General features: G+C 44.0%; 1 protein-coding gene across 18 annotated transcripts in view; it reads left to right on the top strand.

Moving 5' to 3' along the window:
* Nucleotides 1-18,633, top strand: part of Sgip1 (SH3GL interacting endocytic adaptor 1) — a 181,682-nt gene that overhangs the window by 135,538 nt on the left and 27,511 nt on the right. For 11 of the 18 annotated variants that reach the window (XM_057785325.1, XM_057785338.1, XM_057785332.1 and 8 more), the window contains 3 exons: nt 1,596-1,720; nt 2,618-2,744; nt 8,675-8,734. In XM_057785325.1, the coding sequence (XP_057641308.1) occupies nt 1,596-1,720; nt 2,618-2,744; nt 8,675-8,734 (312 nt within the window). The remainder of the gene's footprint in view (nt 1-1,595; nt 1,721-2,617; nt 2,745-8,674; nt 8,735-18,633) is intronic. The other 7 variants (XM_057785339.1, XM_057785341.1, XM_057785343.1 and 4 more) reach the window with 1 other exon arrangement.

Below are 18,633 nucleotides of genomic sequence, written 5' to 3'. Positions count from 1 at the left end.
CTTTGGGCTTAGCAAACCATTTGTGCTCTCTGATCATGGACAGCTAAAAGAATGTCCGTCTTCACCGAGGTTCAAGCAGGGTCTACTCTCAAGACTAAGCGTGAGGATGATGCCACACAGGGAAAGTACTAGCTTAGTACCACCAAAGAGACCATCAGTAACAAACCCTACCTTACCTGGCTCAGTAAAACAACGTGAGAGTAGAAGAAAAGAAAGAATGCACTTGGTACTAGCAGAGGCAAGTGAGGGTATCTAGGAGGGGTAGTAATGGTGTCTTCACACTTAGGAGGTACAAACAGTGTCGGGACCCACTCAAGATTTCATTCTTTAAACAAGAGAAGCCAAGTACACCCTCAGAGACTCTCTTAAGATGATACATGGTTCTGAGATGGGTTTTACCCTTCAGAGTCAAAGTTCTCCTGAGAATCTCAAAATCTGGACTAAGGTGTCGGTCTCGGACTCTAGTGGTCTTGGTTTTGTGTTTTGTTGCATAAAGGAAGTAGCTTGAGGGGCAGGATGTGGAGATGGGATGGATGGGTATAAAGACAGCTGGTAAGATGGGGGATGTGGAGGTGGCAGGGTGCGCGGGAACTGGTAGGATGGGAATGTGGAAGCGGGGACATGTGGAGATAGCGAGTAGGGGAGGGGTGTTTGGAGGCAGCTTGGGGAGGGTTATGGAGGCGGGGAGGGGGAGGTTTCTGAAGCGTGATTTTCCAGCCAGCTGTTCTAACCAAGTGAACAAGAACTGCCTGATCGTGGATGGATTTTGCCTCCTAAGGTTCGGGGCCAGGTAGTTCTCCATGCATCCCGGACTTATGACTGAGGACAGACAGGTCCCTGAGCACTGAGCTCAGTGTGCATGCCAGCCTCTGTGTACCATCTGTGTTCCATATGCTTGTCATGGGCAGCCAGAAAAGTAAATCCAAGAAGCTTTTGCAAAACCACCCAAGAGACCATCAGTAACAAACCCTACCTTAGCAGGCTCCCAGGGACACTCCTTTTGAAGCCCTTGCTGTGTTTCTGTCATAAAGACCCAACACACAAAGGACTCCTGGCCTGTAGTGCCACATCCTTTGCTTACACTGCCTATTCGAGATAGGAATGAAGTTATCACTCATGGGTTGACATACAGTCAACAGCATAATTCTCTTCCCTGTGTTTAAAAAAAAAAAAAATCTAACAAGTATTCATCTTCCTTCAAGTTTTAACTTTCATCTTCATCTTGGACATAAATCTTGGACATAAATTAAAAAGAAAAAAATGTATTTAAGTCCCATGTGTACATTGTCAAAATGAACCACCCCAACTGCCTGGCCAAGAGTCCCCCGAATTCACCTTCGATCAAGGATTTACCTTTCATTGGATGTCACATGACAGCAAGGTGATAGCTTCAGCTTCTGCCATCAACCATAGTCCAGCTGAGTACCTTTTTTTCTTTATTGAAAGAAAAAGAAAATGCTCTGTGCAAACGGAGGCTTAGGTAAAGCCACTGCAAAGAAAAAGAAAAATTCGCATCCGTGTCAGGCATTGCTCGGCGCTAACGCATTCCGGACACCCATGTTTCCCGCTGCCTCTAAGCTCAGCCTGTTTTCCAGGTGCATCGTCTCCTGCGCGGCCAGCCACCCCCTTAGTTCCCTGCAGTACCACTCCACCTCCGCCTCCTCCCCGGCCTCCATCCCGGCCAAAGCTACCGCCAGGAAAACCTGGAGTCGGCGATGTGGTATGTCTCTCTCTGCCTTAGCACGCTCAGAACAAGATCCCCAAGTCCCCTAATACGGGCCATCTCAACTTCAGGTCTAAGCATCACAGCACAAGTGACCATCACGGGGGCCAACTGAAAAAAAAAAGTCGCTGTCATGTGAGGATGCCTTTCCACCCTCAGATTTCCCCCAGCTTTCAAGCTAAGGTCTAAAAATGGTAGGAAGAAAAACTCTGGTTTCTGACCCCGGAAGCCGGATAAATCAGCAGCAGAAATTCAGCGATACAAATACAGAGAGCGGTGGCCTCTAAGTGGACTACCAGTACTTCCTTGGATCTTATTGTAAGATCGAGGTGTAGGAATAGTTTTCTCAGTGGGTCGATTCAGAGGCATGTAGCAGAAGTAAATCTCAGTGACTCTTGTTCAACAGCCACTGAATAAATGTCGTCATAACACTCAGGTTCTGTCTCGAAACCTCCCTGTGGAGGCATACAACAGTGTCGTTCCTGAGAGGCATGAAAATGACCGGTCTAAGCCGGAGTGCCTCCTGAGCTCACCAGCTGTGGTTTATGGCTGCTCTTATGCCAGCATACTGGCTGTGTTTTAAGTGCAGGCCAGTTCCAGGAAATTGGTACCATGGCCATCAAGAACCTGAGTTTTCGTATCTGGGACTGAGGGCCAAGAAAGGTGAGGAAACCAAAGCTGGCAAGATGGCTCAGCCGTGAAGGCCCTTGCTGCCAAAATCTGATTTCAACCTCTGTGGCCCATCTAGTAGAAAGTTGTCATTTGGCCCTCCTGTGCACTTCATGGCATGTACACACACTCGTACGCAAAGTAAATAAAATGTAATAAATGTTTGAAAATGCCGAACCAGCGTATCATGGTTGTGTCTAACCTTCATCTTTCTTCCCCCTGCAGGCCAGACCCTTTAGCCCACCCATCCACTCTTCCAGTCCTCCTCCGATAGCTCCTTTAGCCCGGGCTGAGAGCACTTCTTCAATATCGTCCACCAATTCATTGAGCGCAGCTACCACTCCCACCGTTGGTAAAATGCTCTCTCTCTTTTCATGTGTCTGTGGCTGTTGACTGGCTACCCTTTACGATCTGAGCTTCCCGGCCCTGTTTCTAGTCGTAACTGTGTTTGCTGTGTGTTTGCTACGATCACCTGGTTCTTCTCTTGAAAGCACTTTCTCGGCTAAGGAGGCCACACTCTAGCCGTACAAATTCACCGTCTCCAGAATGGGGAAACACGTGTGTCTTGTAGGGATTTTCTTACACCGTCCGACGCAGAGCGACTCACAAAAGAAGTCACCTAGGAAGGTGCTAATATTTGGATATCTCTTGTAACAAAAAGCATTCTCTTTTGAGAGAAAATGTTTAGATCAGAAATATTTTTTTTAAAAAAAAATTTGGAATGTTCACTGTTTTGAAACTTTAGATTCTTCATCATTTTTGGTTGTCTGAGGTTAACAAATACAGGCACTGGCATTGAGACACGTGAGAATTTTTTAACCTTTATTTTTCTAGTGCTTTTCTGTCCTTGTGGTCCATTTTGCCTGGAGGGGGAAAGCAATCATTTTCAGCAGGTGCCCCTGTACACCCTGTGATGAAAGTGAAGGTTGAGAATGGCCGCTCAGAGGGTGGCTCGCCACCATCACCTCCTCCCGTCCTCAACCACTGCCTCTCTCCTTTACTGCATGCTGCCTGACCTGGAACGTTCCCAGCACACTTTCCCTGTATCACCTCAGTCCCCCGTTCTCCCGTGCTGTAAACCAGCTGGCCCATTCCGCACTGCTTGGGAGAATCAATCACTCAGCTCAACCAGTCAGTTCCTGCCACCACTTATGGAAGAGCACACCACAGAATCACCCATTTGAAAAAAATCCAAAAGCTCTCCTAGAAAACCACTGCCCATTTTCTCCAGAACAAGTGAAGCTGTGCCTCTAAGAACCATAAAGAAAACTTTTTAGCTTTATCGTATATTCTATAATTTAAGCCATGCCATTTTCTTCCTCCTCCTCCTCCTCTTCCTCCTCCTCCTCCTCCTCTTCCTCCTCCTCCTCCTCTCTCTCTCTCTCTCTCTCTCTCTCTCTCTCACACACACACACACACACACACCCCTTCAATTTGGGTTAAGTCAATAAACTGAAAATGTAGCCCCTTTCCCAATTTCATGTAATTTTTTTTTCCTTTTGGTTTTTCAAGACAGTCACATGTACCTCCAGCTCATGTAACTTCTTAATAGACAGATTTTTAACATTGTTTATATAGCCATTTCTGTTCTTTTTTCTGTATTGATTAGAATAATTTGAGACTTCCTGGTTTTCGGTGCATATTAATGTTAGCTCATTCCTCTCTGGTTCTTTGTTTTTGATGTTTTGCAGTAGCTAGCCCTTTTCGCCCTCTGTCTCTTTACTCTCCTTGATTTGGGCAGTCACTTGCTCAAATCGTGTGCTAGTGTTAAGCTTCCTCAAGATCATTTATTCCACACACTCCGTCTGAGTTTGCTTTGTTGGATGAAGAAGGAAGCGTGAGATGTGTAACTCCCACTCCCAAGTTAACCACTCTGAGGCTTAATATTAATTACAAACTGTTTGACCTATTAGCCAGGCTTATTAATGGCCAGATCTTACAATTTAAATTAACCCATTTTTATTAATCAATATTTTCCCACGAGGCTCGTGGCTTGCTACTTCACATATTGCTTCCCTGGAAGCTGCTGGTATCTCCCAAACTCTACCTTCTTTCCCCGTATATTTGTTTGGATTTCCCACCTGGCTCTATTCGTCCTGACTATTGGCTAAATCAGCCTCTTTATTAACCAATGACAATAAAACATGTTTACAAGATACAGAAGGGCATTCTACAGCAGAGCTGTCGCTCAAAAAGTGACAACACCGTGCCTCAGATGGGCCATCCAGCACGTTCTTTCAGCTCGCTGTGACTCAAGGAGAAAACTTAACACACAGGGAACCTCCAATTACAACCAGAAACATTGATCCTCATCATTCCTAGTGTGTGTTCATTCAAGATGAACCACGGAGGACTTGAAAAAAGATGATAGACCCCTATAGGAAGCTGGTCATAATGCCTCCTTCAGAGGAGCACCCCCATCTGCTCCGTTAGGTTCTGTTGTTTTGGTTTGGGTTCATCTGCCCACTGAAGTCCTCACCACCTGGTCACATGACCGCCATTTCTCTCTGAAGTCACTCTGCTTCTGCATGACCAGCCAGCCTTGTGTGTTGTCCCTGCTTTTCTCCAAAGGCTCTGCCTTGCCTAAAATGACAACTCACTGGAAACAGGTGGACTAGGGAAGGCTGAAAATTCACAGCAAGCTCCCTCCCACCTCCACAACACTTTCTTGCCATTCCCTGTGCCCTCTGTGTTGTTCTTAGAGCAATTCCATGGGAACTGATAAGCCAATCTCAAAGTCAGACACGAACTAAAATTTTTAAAGCGAATCTGTGCCACATTTGGTAGTGCACCTCGTGAGGCCGAGGCAGAGCAGATCACAAGCTCCTGGGCTACATAGACCCTTTCTCCAAAAAATAAAATAACAGCAAGTCAAAACTCTCTACCCAATAATTCATATAAGAAAACACCCATAAAGAACTTTAAGTATCAATAACTTCACAAGAGTTGTGATTATAGGGTAGAGAGCCCAATACAGCATAAGAAGATAGAAATTTCTATGTATCCCTACCCTCAAATAATGAAGAGTTCTCAAATAGCTATATATTTTTTTAACTTAGGAATTCCTCAATTTTTAAGAACACCATGGTTTTATCTATAAGAAAGACGAAAGGCTTCCACACGCGTCAGGGTGCACTTTTTTTCTTTTTCCCATACTGCCCGTGCTACCCTCTAATTCTAGAACGCTGAGAATGTGAGAAGATGCACATCTAGAACAAAGGGAGGGAACCCGGTGACGGCTTTTGTGCTAGAGAATGCCCACGGCACCTGCGCTGTGCAGTTCAGGGGAGGGAGAAATCTATCGCCACTAATGGAGCAAAGAAAGTGTTTAAAGTCCTAAGAATCAGATGGGAGGTAGCAGAAGAGATAACAGGGCCTTATCTCTCCTTGCAAGTCCCCACTTTGGTACTCGCTTCGTATCTCAGTGACTGTGAGAAGTCTCCTGTTTGTTTGTTTCTTTGTTTGCTTGTTTGGATGATGGCAAGGCAGGCAGTTTGGCTCCCCTGTTAGCTATAATCCTTCCCTGGCAATTGTGCTTTCTGATTTGCATCTTTCATGTGGCAGGAATCTGTAGCGAGTAAAAAGCAACCATCTCCAGGTAACAGAGTTAGTGTTAGATGGACGCTGATGTTTTCTTCGGTCCATAACTTGAGTCCAAATGACTCGTTCTAAAGCAGCGCAATGTGGAATATTTCCTCCAATGTGGGTAGCAATTCTAAATTCTATTAACTTTCGGGGGGGGCAGATTATATGCATGCTCAGTTAGCCTGCATAGAAACGAAAAATGCTATAATTTGTGAAATGTCTGTATCTACTATGCCCATTCAATGGAACACTAAATTATTATTACTAAATTATTCCACCTCTGAGGAAGCTGTAAGTACAGTAAAACCTGGGGCTGGAGAGATGATTAAATGGTTAAAAGCACTGGCTGCATTTGATTCCCAGTATCTGCATGGCAGCTCGTAACCATCTGAAAACCTAGTTCCAGGGAATCCAGCACCCTCTTCTGGCCTTTGAGGACACCAGCATATATGCACAAACATACATGGCAAGCAAAACACCCAATCATATGAAAATATATTGATTAACAAGTTGATTAATTTGTTTAGAAGTGCCTGTTGCTCCTCCAGAGGGCCCAAGTTTAGTACTAAGCAAACTTAGTTCATCAGGTGGTGTATAACTATAATATCAACTCTAGGGAATCCAGTGCCCTCTTCCAGCACAGACATGCTCCCCCACAGTGCACAGACTCACACACATACACACTCATATGCGTACTCATACATACACAGACAGACAGACAGACACACACACACACACACACTTTTTTCCTTAAATCTTAGAATGCCAATAACTGAAAAAGGAAAGTTTCCCTGGCATATACCCTACGTCTAGCCATCAGGATATTAGAATGACTTCCAAAGCATCTGTTTATGAAACATTTATTGGAATCCTAATTTCAGTCCTTAACTTCTTTACTATGAGGATAGATTTCTCCAGCACTAATTTTATTTGATTATCTATGAAGGTTGTGCTAGCACCTTTAAAAATGGAAGCATTATTTTCTAATCACACAAGAGTTAAAAACAGTTCCTTGTATTTGTTGTTTGGTGAGGAGACAGAGTAAAGATCAGAAATAGTTAAGGATCGGTGTCTCGGCTCATAAAGCTGTGGCCAATTTCCAAAGACCTACATCTAGCCGCAGTTGGAAGCATGGTCAAAGATATCAGTATGATCACACTGTTCAAAATGAGTGATCTTTCTCAAAGGCAGGTACACGTTAGTTAAAATGGCACCCTGCGTGCAGGAACCCCGGATTTATACTGCTGTTTTGTGGACAGGTTAAAAGCTAACATTTTTCTTCCCGGGGGAATATATATGCCGGGTGATCTCATTGAACTGTCATGGCTATGCTGGGGTTCATGTTGATGGACATATGTCTGGCCCCTTGAGAACTGCAGTGGAGTGAAGTATTCTCACATAAGAAAAGCTGAGCCTTTCGTGGCTCCCTCAGAAGGTGGGAGGGTCTAACTCCTTCTCTGTAACTGACTCCCACCACATTGACAGATGCTTTTTTTCCTTTTTGATTCAGTTTCTCCTCATAGAATCATCTCAAATAAGCTCATCGCTTCCCATATCTTCACCTGAATCCCAGTGTCTTAAATTCTTTCCTTTTTCCGTGAAAATCATTTTCGCCTCGGTCAGTAAACTGTGCTTCTCAGCTTCATTTGGAATTTGTATTTGTGCTTTTGTTTTCCATTCGTTTACGTTTCTTTGGTTTGTAGTGTCGGAAGATGATGTTTTTTATGACAAACTGCCCTCGTTTGAAAGGCGCTGTGACACGCCTGCAGGTACGGTGCTAGCCGAGCGGTATCTAGATACGTAGAGTTGTTCAAAATCCAAGCCATTTTCCATCTGAATGCTCGAAGCTTCACGGACATGCTCCTCACCTCATGAGTCCCCGTGCCTCTCAGATGCACCCTGGACATGTCCCGTCCATCGTGGGACTCATGCCACTGAACCGATTTTAAGTGGACATACTTATAAAGCAGCAGGTTGCATGACAGTTTCTCAGAGAAAAGGCTCCTCCGAGCAGGTGAGATGTCATTGCTGTGCAAAGTTCAGAGGGAGAAATCATTTAAGTGCCCAGAATCTGTTGACTGCTTTCTAATGTAAAACTTGCTGAAGCACCATTGGAAATCTTTCTTCTCTTTGGTACAGATGTAAAGGGTGTGTTGTGGCTGGACACCTAAGGTGATACCAGCAGAGGGATGGGAGATCACTGACATCGTCTGTGAACTTTAAATCGATATGCAATGCAATGCTGTTGTCATTGAAAAGCTAAGCAAATGTTGCCTATAAACCTCAACCCCAGGTTGTGCCAATAAGCAAGGGGGTGACCTTGAAGACAAAAAGGATCCAGCAATTGCTGAATGGCAGTTTTGCCCAAATTAATGCAGTTAAACTATGCTAACACCCCTGCATGGCCAGGAAGACATCTGCTCCATGCATACAAGTGCCTAGCCTCAAGCTACCTCCACGCGTGTCCATCCCTCCAGTCTCCATAGCTTTGATTCTGCCTTGTTTGCTCAATTAAAACAGAAACAAAACGAAAGACTCCAGACTCCCAGGCTTCCCTGTTTCCTGCACGCTAACGGCATGCAGTGCCTCCGCCCTTCCCTGTAGTGAGATTAATGACCTGCTCTGTAACTCACATCGTGTCCTTCTCTCTCCCTCTCCTTAACCTTCCCCATCCCGCTTCAACTCCTGGCCAAACAGAGAATGAACAGCCTTCCCTCGTTTGGTTTGACAGAGGAAAGTTTTATTTGACTTTTGAAGGTAAGTAGTGCATAGCATACCAGATTCTAATTTCTAGTCTCCTCTTCCTTCGCTGTTTTTTATTCTCATTGAAAAAAATTCCCAGCCTTCCTCAAACTTCTGGTTTTGCTTTCCCCATTAAAAAATGCTATGGCTACTTGGAAAGCATCAAGTACTAAAGAAAAGCGTTTCATGAATTTGGTTGGTATCTCTTCTCCAATTTTTCATGTTGAACAAACTAAAGCTGATTTGCAGAAAACATTGGTTACTTAATTAACGACGGCCAATTAAAAGCAGAACAAAACAGAACCTTCTTTGGCTAAGGAACTTGACTCTGTCAACCAGGCTCTTGCCTAATCCTTTTGCAAGTGTGTTGTGGCAAACTTGAGCATAGTTGGGATTGGGATTACATTTAGCCTAACTTAGAAAGCCTGACATTCCAGAGAGAGAATCCAGTCCTGTGAACTGTAAATGTGTGTGCCTGCGTGTGTAAATGCTCCATGGGGTTGGGGGGTCAGAGAAACAGGAGAAGAGACAAGGAGCATGAGGGGAAGGCTTGCTCTGCTTCCCCGGGAACTGCAACCATAATGACTGCAGTAAAATGGGCAACTACTGTGGAACTTGCCATTCCAGAAGGTTAAGAGAAATGCATAAAAATAATGTCCAGTTTTGAGGCTCGATATTTGACATTTGTTATACTCTCCATTAAGGGTTAACACTTTTCTGTTCCGTGTGTGACTTCTAACTCATCTTCACAGGCCACACATCTGAGTAAATGCACACTTAAATTACCAGTGGAAGAGGAGAATTAAGTACTTTACCTAATCAGTCATTTTATGCATAGATATTTATCATATAAGGTCTTACATTGTACAGTTTTAAATAGTGAAATTTATTCCGGGGTCAAAAGCTATATATAAAAATCACACACACACACACGCGCGCGAGCATGCACACTTGTGTGTGTGTGTATGTGTGTGCGTGTGCGTGTGATTTTTCTCTCCCTAGAATTAAATATCAATATTGAACTTGTCTTTGTGTTTCAAGACAACAGTAACTTGAGTGTGTGTTTTAAAAATCAGAATGGCTGAAATATAAAACAGTATGAAATATAACAGCAAAATTTACTCAACAATGAATTTTCCTTATAAGACAGAAGCCCTTAATGTTTGCACAGGTGCAGAAAACATGGTCTGACCTCAAGCCTTTCTGAAGTCCTGAAGTCTTTTCCTGGTGTGACATAAAACAGATGCTAGGTGATGCTCCTGAGAGGATGCCTTTTCCCACGTGACTTTATCACCTGAGGACCTTAGTTTAGTAATAAGAAATATGCTAAGCCCACAAACTTTTGACTGCCTAAATTTTCTCTTCCAATCAGCAGAAATGAAAGGGTCCAGGTGAGACTTCTGGACTGTTTCACTCCTGTAATCCCAGCATGCCAAGCCTGCTGATGCTCTTGAAGCCAGTCAGGGCTAGTAGCAAGCTCCATGCTAAAGAGAACCTGTCCAAAACCATCCAGACAAAATACATCCAGGCTGCTTCTTACTGATGGGTGCATCCGTAGAGCATCAGAAGCTGCTGCTTTGGGATGGGTTGGAAGTCCTAAAGCACAGCCCCAACCTGTACCTGCCAAGGCTCTAACTCTGTTCATCTCAGTCAGTAGCAAAGTCTGCACTCAGCTAAGCAAGCCAGGAAATGAATGGACGTAATAGTGTATCATATGTATCGAGCAGTCTTTTACCTAGGGAAACCTGAAAAGGCTGCGAAAACTGTCCTCTGTTGTCCTGATAAAATGATGTAGAAATGTCTGCATTGTAGAACTCCTGGAGACTATGGCCTCCCCTCACCATTTGTGCTGCAAATGGACAGAATTCAACACCTTCTGTTGAATAGCATCTCAACAGAGTCTCGAGGACGCTCATGTTTATTCGCACTTATTCTTACTAATTATTCTTTTCTTCAATACTTCATCCAGAGAGTGAAGAGCATGAAAGTTCTCGTGTCCAGATCTTCGCTTGTTCTAAGCAGATTTTCATTTATTTGCTGACTTCTGAATGATGTTTTCTGTAGTGTTTATAACTTCATTGTTGATTTTCTGTTCTTCATGATGATTAGGATCTGATAGTCACTCCGCCAACATTTAAGTCATTGACCAGTCCATCAAGTAACCAATGAACATTGATAAGTAAATTGAGTTGGAAATGACATGAAGTACCTCATACTTACTAACAAATGGGGTACTAAGCCTTAGATCAGGGTCCTATATTACAAGACTCCCAATGCTTCTAAAGATATCTGTTGTAAGTGTTTTATTTAAAAAATTAATATGTTTTACATTGCGCTTATTAGGAACATGATTCAAATGCTAGTGACTTGTTTGTGGTTTGGGCTTTTTGAGACAGGGTTTCTTGCTAGGGACTTTTTAAGTCAACCAGAAGAAAATCCTGGGGCTGAGACTAGGATTCGGCCGGTAAAGACTTACCACACAAGTATGAGGACCTAACAGTTGCCTCAAAACCTAGGCGTCACAGTTCACACTGTAATCCCAGCACTGTAGGGGTGAAAACAGGAGGATCTAAGGACTCAATGGCCAGCCAGTCTTACCAAATGGTGAGCTCCGGGTTCAGAAAAGACCCTAACCTCTAAAGTAAGGTGCAGAGCAATTGAGGAATATGCCCAGCATTGACCATTAGCCATGTGAATGCACACCCATACACATGGGCACACACCTGCATGGACATTCACGTGCACACACACACACACACACACCATACACACAGTATATCTGCCTTCAGCATCAACCATCCTCAGGTGGAAGGGAATGATATTTCTGTAGCAAATCGGGTGCCTAATAGATATTTCAGTTCCGTAGTGCCTTTTAATGTCAAGGTGTTTCCAAAAAACGTACCGCCTCTCTCCTTGGATGACTTCATAGACTACAAAACCATCTTGCATCTGGGGTGGAAATCAAACAGCAAAAACCCTTGCCGGCATGAGTTTCCCTGTGTCTCAGACCATCTTGGTCACCTGTGTCACGTATCCTCTGTGACCCTGCACGCTCCTCTTCCTCCTGTTGGCGTGGCATCTTCAGCACCCCTTCCCTACATTTCAGCTTCTCTGTTAGACTCATTTCCCTAACTGCACCCCAGCTCTCTTCAAGGACCAACACTTCTCAGAGGCTGTCTCCACAGACTGTTCGTCACTTTCCTGTGGCCATGTGTCACCAGAGACAGCTTTAAATTCTCACGGCTCTGCTCTGCCAGTCAAAACCACCTGACTCTAGACAGCACTCATCGATCATCTATCTAATCGTTCCACTGGCTTCCCTCCTTATTACCATTGATCACTGACCTCTAGACCTCCCTCCGCCTTGATCTATAGACTCCAAGTGCCAGCAACTTCCTTTTAATCACGCTCACTTTCAAGTGCCATCCCTCACAGGTTCTTTGGGGGTGACTCATCCAACTTTCTAGGGCATCTCAGGCTGCCTCGGTCTCCACTTGTTTCCTCTGCTCTACTCAGAATCAGTGCTTTGGAATCAGTGCCTGCAGACAGGGTTCATTCAGCTTAACTATTTCATAACTAAAACTTGCTGTGTGTCTGACATACTAGAAACTGTTAAGCAATGATTCTCCCATTCAACAACATCCGTTGAGGTCTGCGCTGGCCGCTCTACACTAGCAAAGAAAAAAAACAAAAATATACCTGTGGCCACAGAGCTTACGTTCTAGCACGCGGGGCTAAAAATGGAGAAATAAGTAGCATATATAATGTGGAGATGGTAGTGAATTCTATAAGAAAATTAAGACTTGGTGGGGACTGGAGCATACTGGGAGAAGTATGGCAATAAAGAGTATGGTAACACCTGAGTTCTATACACAAGTCACTGCTGAAGAAAATGAGATTTGGGTGACAGCTCTTCAGAGCCTTACAGCCAGGCAGAGTGTGGGTTTAAAACCGTGTGAGAGACACCCCGCCTTAGTCCCTCAGCCCACTGTAGACATAGTCTCATCTTCAGGGCAGAGTTTTCTCTCCCCTCAGCCCTCTGACTGTCATTCCCAGACACAGCTTCTCTGTGCCTCACTGGAACCTCCTCTCCCACCCTTCCCACTCTGACTCCGCCCACCAGGCCAGTCATCCAATCGGGTTCTTTTCTATACCCTGATTAGACCCCAGAGAGTAAAAATATATTTCTGGAAGGACTTTGGTCATCTCTGGAATAAAAGACTTTCTTTTCTCTCTGCACTTACGTTGACTCTGTGAAAAGGTACACTGAATGTCTCACCAATGCAAGCAGGCTTTCTAGTGTCCCTAATTGCATGTAGATAACACTCAGCTCCCCCCACACTTCTGTCTCCTATCTGTTTGTCTGTCTGTCTCTGTCTCTCTCGTGGTTCTAGGGATTGAATTTATAGCTTCTCACCCACTGAGCAAGCAATCTGCCGCTGAACTACACCCCAACCTCACTCACTCCCTTTTATTTGCCCTGATTCGTAATAAAAACCTCTAAGAGGTTGGGAAGGCTGATTAACTCACTTGGAAGTCATTAAAGAAAGGAAAATTGAAAGGTGTGGACAGTGTTCTGGGAAATAATTGCCTTGCTTAATTCCCAGTGTTCTTCAGGTGGGAGGGGCCCTCTGATTGTGCCACTTAACTCAGGCCCTTTTCCATCAATAACACATTAAGATTAATGAGTACTTCCTCTGAAAACCTCACAGCATCGAGCTATCTGGACAGTGGAACAATGCAGGAGCATAAAAAGTAGCAATTCAAGTCTGTCTTCATTCAAAATGAAAGCTTAATCTTCGCCCTTCTGAGATTGTGTTGACTGTGGCGTGCATACGAATTGTACAATCTTTTCAAATAATAATGGAAGCCCACAAAGCATGTTTCTTTGTTTCAACACACTAAATCTGTTTTTTTAAAAGATTGAAGTGCAATTGGAATCTGCAAAACATGCTACCAGGGAAATCTGCCGAGGATTTAGTTCCCGTTTTCTCTTCATAGTCAACGAGTTGCCTGGGTCTGGAAATCCCTCAGCATGAGCATGTGGATGTTTGGATGTTGGCTTGATTTCCTGGTCTTTGAAGGCATCGCCCTACCTCACTCATGTTTACTGTAACATGGACATGCTGCAGACAGAATGGCAGACAGAATGGCTGGTCAGCAGGCTGTGTTCTATTCGTCTTGTTTGAATGTCTAGGCCAAATGTGTATAAGGGCTCCTCAGCAGACATGAAGGTCCAGAACTCATGTCAGAATCTCTCTAATTAAATGCTTGTGGAAAAGTTTAATGAGTGGTAGCTTCTATACCAGTCAGGCCATACCTGGATAGTGAAATAGTAAGTTATTTATTATTATTATTATTACCATCATCACCATCATCATCATATCTAGGTACTCCTGCCTTTTCCGGTAATGGGGCTGCAGGACTACATGGGTAACCCATATCACAGTTCACTTCTGAGCTAACACACCAGTACCACAGCTCAGGGTGTTCACGCCACCTGTAGTGGTGACCTTACTATTTGCATCTCAAACCGTGATTAGAGGTGCGGGAATTTGGATGCCTTCCTCAAGATAACACAACGTCCGCAATTAAATCCTTTCACAAGGGAATTATAGTGAAGTCACAAGAGTGATGCTTCCAGCAGCCCTGCAAAACCTCCCCATCTTGAACACCTACTGTCACTTAGTCTTCAAAATGCAAAGGATAAACAGTTTGGTTTAAGAAAAACCAGCCGGGCGATGGTGGCGCACGCCTTTAATCCCAGCACTCGGGAGGCAGAGGCAAGTGGATCTCTGTGAGTTCGAGGTCAGCCTGGTCTACAAGAGCTAGTTCCAGGACAGGATCCAAAAGCTACGGAGAAACCCTGTCTCGAAAAATAAAAAAAAAGAAAGAAAGAAAGAGAAAAACCAAACAAAATCAACCTTTTCTTGGCGTATTAAAGTACCGTATCACCTGAAAAAGATTTCAGTGATTCAAACTTTGAGATTATCTTCAAACTGGGTGAGAAGAATTAAGAGAAGTGACCAAATCTGGTGTTGTTCTTCTCTCTAATTGATCCGTTAGTTCTTTGGTGGTAGCTAAGCCAGGATCTTCTTGTCTCCATCAGATTCAGTCCCGTGGTGTGCTTTCCTCCTTTGAGGATCATGATGGTCCCAAGTGCAGGTCCCTGGACTGTGTTGTGCTCCAAAGAAACTGAGCCAAGTCTGCAACTGGAAATACGCCGAAGGCAAAGGAGACCTCAGCTTTACGGCAGATTGAAACTTTCATTCCTCAGAGAGGAGACGAACCTGGGTGGGCAGGACTCATCACTCTTGCCTGTGTGCAGAACTCAATTGTAGGGTAGGATGAGCACAAAGCCATAAGCCCTAGATGAAGGGTTCCTTCATGGAGACATCCTTGAAACCTGAAGCTTGAGTTAAACACTTTCCTAGGGCAGGAAGAAACAGCCCATGAATAACAGATCGAAAAAGCTAAAGATCCGCTAACGTTTTTCTTGCCTCCATGGCTCGTCTTGGACGTAAGTCCCTCTGGTGGAATTATGACAATCAAACAAAATGGTGTCTGCTTTCTAGAAACACACAGACGACAGGAATGCAGCACTTCCCCTAAGGCACATTGTACCAAGTGCGTGGGTAACTGCAAAAATCTAGAAAAGCACAGAGATTAACTGGAACGAATCTGGAACATCTTCTTGGAGGAAAAGGGGCTCGCCCCAGCTGACATTGAAGAACCAGGATTCGGAAAGCCAAGTGTTCCAGTTTTTAAGAGTAACTTGAGCAGGAGTGGGATGAGGATCTCCTTGCTTGCACTCCGCGCTGATAAACCCTGGGCGAGTGACAAATGTCTGAGGAGATGGGCAAGTAAATCAAGACCATATTCCAAAGCGCTTTGCACACTTGGAGGAGAAATTTGAAATGCAAGCCTTGCGCAAGGTGAATTTTAAGGACTTATTGAGGAGCAGGGTGGTCTCAGCATCTTTGACATTGAGACTTAGAATCAGGGAGAAGTTAGGTAGACAGTCCAGGAAACAGGAATGAATTGACTTGATGCTACTTTGAAGATCTCAAAGACAGCATTTAAGCAGCAACACTCTGTACATGAACGGATAGCAAGGAGGGAAAGTTGACTCCACCTTTAAACGTAAGGAACCTTTGATAGTCACACCCCTGACTCTGCACAGGCTCATTTGTTCTCAGAAGCTAAGCAGGGTCCGACCTGTTTAGTACTTGGTTGGGGGAGATCCAGGGAGAAGTCTTTTGTTAATCAGGAGGCAGAAATCTCCAACGGTGATATGATTAGGAAGAAGAACTAAGGTTCCTGTGCACCATCCATGAAGAATAAGTCCGAGAGGAAATGGACTGTAAAACTGGGGGCAAGCCAGGCAGTGGTGGCACACACCTTTAACCCCAGGACTAGGGAGGCAGAGGCAAGTGGATCTCTGTGAGTTCGAGGCTAGCCTGGTCTACAGAGCGAGTTCCAGGACAGGCTCCAAAGCTACACAGAGAAACCCTGTTTCAACTCTCCTCCCCCTCAAAAGTCTAGGGCAGTCTGTTGAGAATGAAAGGCTCTGCATCCATGTACAGGAAGTTTTAGCTATGGGGTATGTCTGCACTCATCAGTCAAAATGGAAGTTGCTCCATTGCGTTTTTTTTTTTTTTTTTTAACCAGTGATTAATTTTGAATGGGTCACTCAACAGCTATGTTTTTGTAGAAATGATTTAAGGGCCTAGATGCCTTGCCATCTTCTCTGCTATTTTTCATACCCGTGGCAATGTCTGTCGGGTGGACACAGTGACATTCATAGCCATGGCAATGTCTGTCCGATAGACGCAGTGACATTCCAAGTGCAACAGCCTGACCACTAGAAAGGAAAACTGCAGAAGACAAACACCAGCTTCTCAATGGCTATCATGGCAAGTACAAGTTTGCATGGTGATTATGGGCTGTTCCTTTCCATTCCAACCTGCTGCCCCTCACACTCTCTCGAATGTGTATACTTTTCTATTATATCATCTTACTTTGTTTCTGCTTTTCCTCTCCTGACTCTCACACATGAAAACTCCAAGTTGTGCATGAGACTGAAGGGATGTTTATATTTGTTTGCCCACAGCAAATAAACATGAAATGATTCACAGAAGCCTTAAAAATAATTGGGTATCAAATTGTGTACTTCTTTCTTCATTGAAAGAGAGTTATTTCTATATGATACTTCATTTTTCTTTTCCATGTAGCGGGAACTCTTGAGAAAAAAATTAAGTCCACCACCTACCCCATAATAATCTTGGGAATATAAAAATCATGTTTAAGGAATTGGCTGTCCAAAAAGGTTGCCAATAATATAAAATTTGGCTAACATACTCTTTAAGATAGATTCAGCATGTAAATGCCTCTAGCTTGTTTACAATTTTGTCCATGGAAGGAGTCAGGATTCTCTTACATGTCTTATGTAGGTTCTCAAAATTAATCATAATGGCTATGTTTGTGCGGAGATTTGTCATGCTTAATAACTGTAATAGGGAGGCGTCAGGTAGGGAAAGCAGTGATCGAATTTGGAGAACTTGGCTTTTGTACCTTACGTCTGTTACCAACATGATGCTGCCTGTGCTCAATCAGCCAGTGGTTATTTACTGAGTGCCTGCTGGGTGCACAGGTACTGTGACGGCTATTGGGCTACAGTAGTCAGTAGCAAAAGCATGTCCCTGCCTTCACAGTGCACAGAAGTCAGGCATCAAATTGACAGCGGCACTAACGTGTAAAGAATATTGTTATGAAGGAGATAGTGTGCTTTGGAGGTGCCCGTCAGTGTCCTGGCCTGTTTCCTCCACTAACCAAAGAGGGCAATGGAGGAAATAGGAGTGATTTAAATCTAGATAGTCGTCTTTGAATACTATTAATTGTTGCTGTGTTAGCATTCTGATATGTAGTCATATACCATAGGTAGATGTTGCTGTAACTAAGTTGGCTTTATCCTAGATATTAGAAAGGAAAACCCCATTAATTTATATCAGTGTATTCTGTAATACACATTTACATATGCATATGTACAGTTACAAATATAAGGGAGAAGTGAAATAGGTGTATTTCATGTCTGAAAGATGGGTGCAAGCGCTGTTTAAGCTCTGTAATAACCCTTCAGGATTGGAGCTACCACATCAGCACAATGTGTTATAACCTCAGTCTTGCATTCCTTCTCTGGAAACTGAATAATAACAACACCTTTCTCGGGATGCTGTAGTCAGGATCAAAGCCCAGCCATGGGTTCACTGTTAATGCGAAGCATTCAGTAAATACTGGCTTTTACTACCATTGTCCAACCTCACATGCCCCTGGCTTGTGACATGGCTGTCTCTGGGTCAACCTTGCTTGCTCTCAAGAAGTTTCTAGCATTTCAGTCTTCTCCATAAATCATTCCACAACATGATCTGCCTTGAGTTGCTACCTGGCTTCCTTTCCCATATACAACAATGCATGGGAATTACCCCTTGTACATAATGCCTCCTTCCTCTGCAGCCACCTCCACCAGAATCAGTCCTTAAAGCTGCCTCGAGACCAGTACTCTAGCTGATGGTGCACTCTCAGGGTAAAACTCCTGAAAGACATGTAAGAAAACAGCTTGCATCTTGTTAGTTTGTAAATCATGGCTTGTAGCAGATTTGACAAGTAATTACCAACCTCCCTAGAAGAAAATGAAAGAATTGTAAGAAATTGTAGGAAACCACTTCCCTCTTAATGAACCTGAGCCTGCTTCAGATAATGGCAGGCCAATAGTAGCCTTTATTGTTGCTATGAGTCTTAGGAAGGGCTGACCACAGTTTAAGGGCTGGGTGTGCCTCAGTGGTGGACTGCATGCCTTGCCTGTTTGAGGCACAGCACTACAAAAGAAAAGGGGAGAAAAACCTTCTTTATGACCC

This window comes from Chionomys nivalis, chromosome 11 (assembly GCF_950005125.1).
Source record: "Chionomys nivalis chromosome 11, mChiNiv1.1, whole genome shotgun sequence".
NCBI classification, from domain to species: domain Eukaryota; kingdom Metazoa; phylum Chordata; class Mammalia; order Rodentia; family Cricetidae; genus Chionomys; species Chionomys nivalis.
This window is presented reverse-complemented; position numbering and strand designations above follow the sequence as displayed.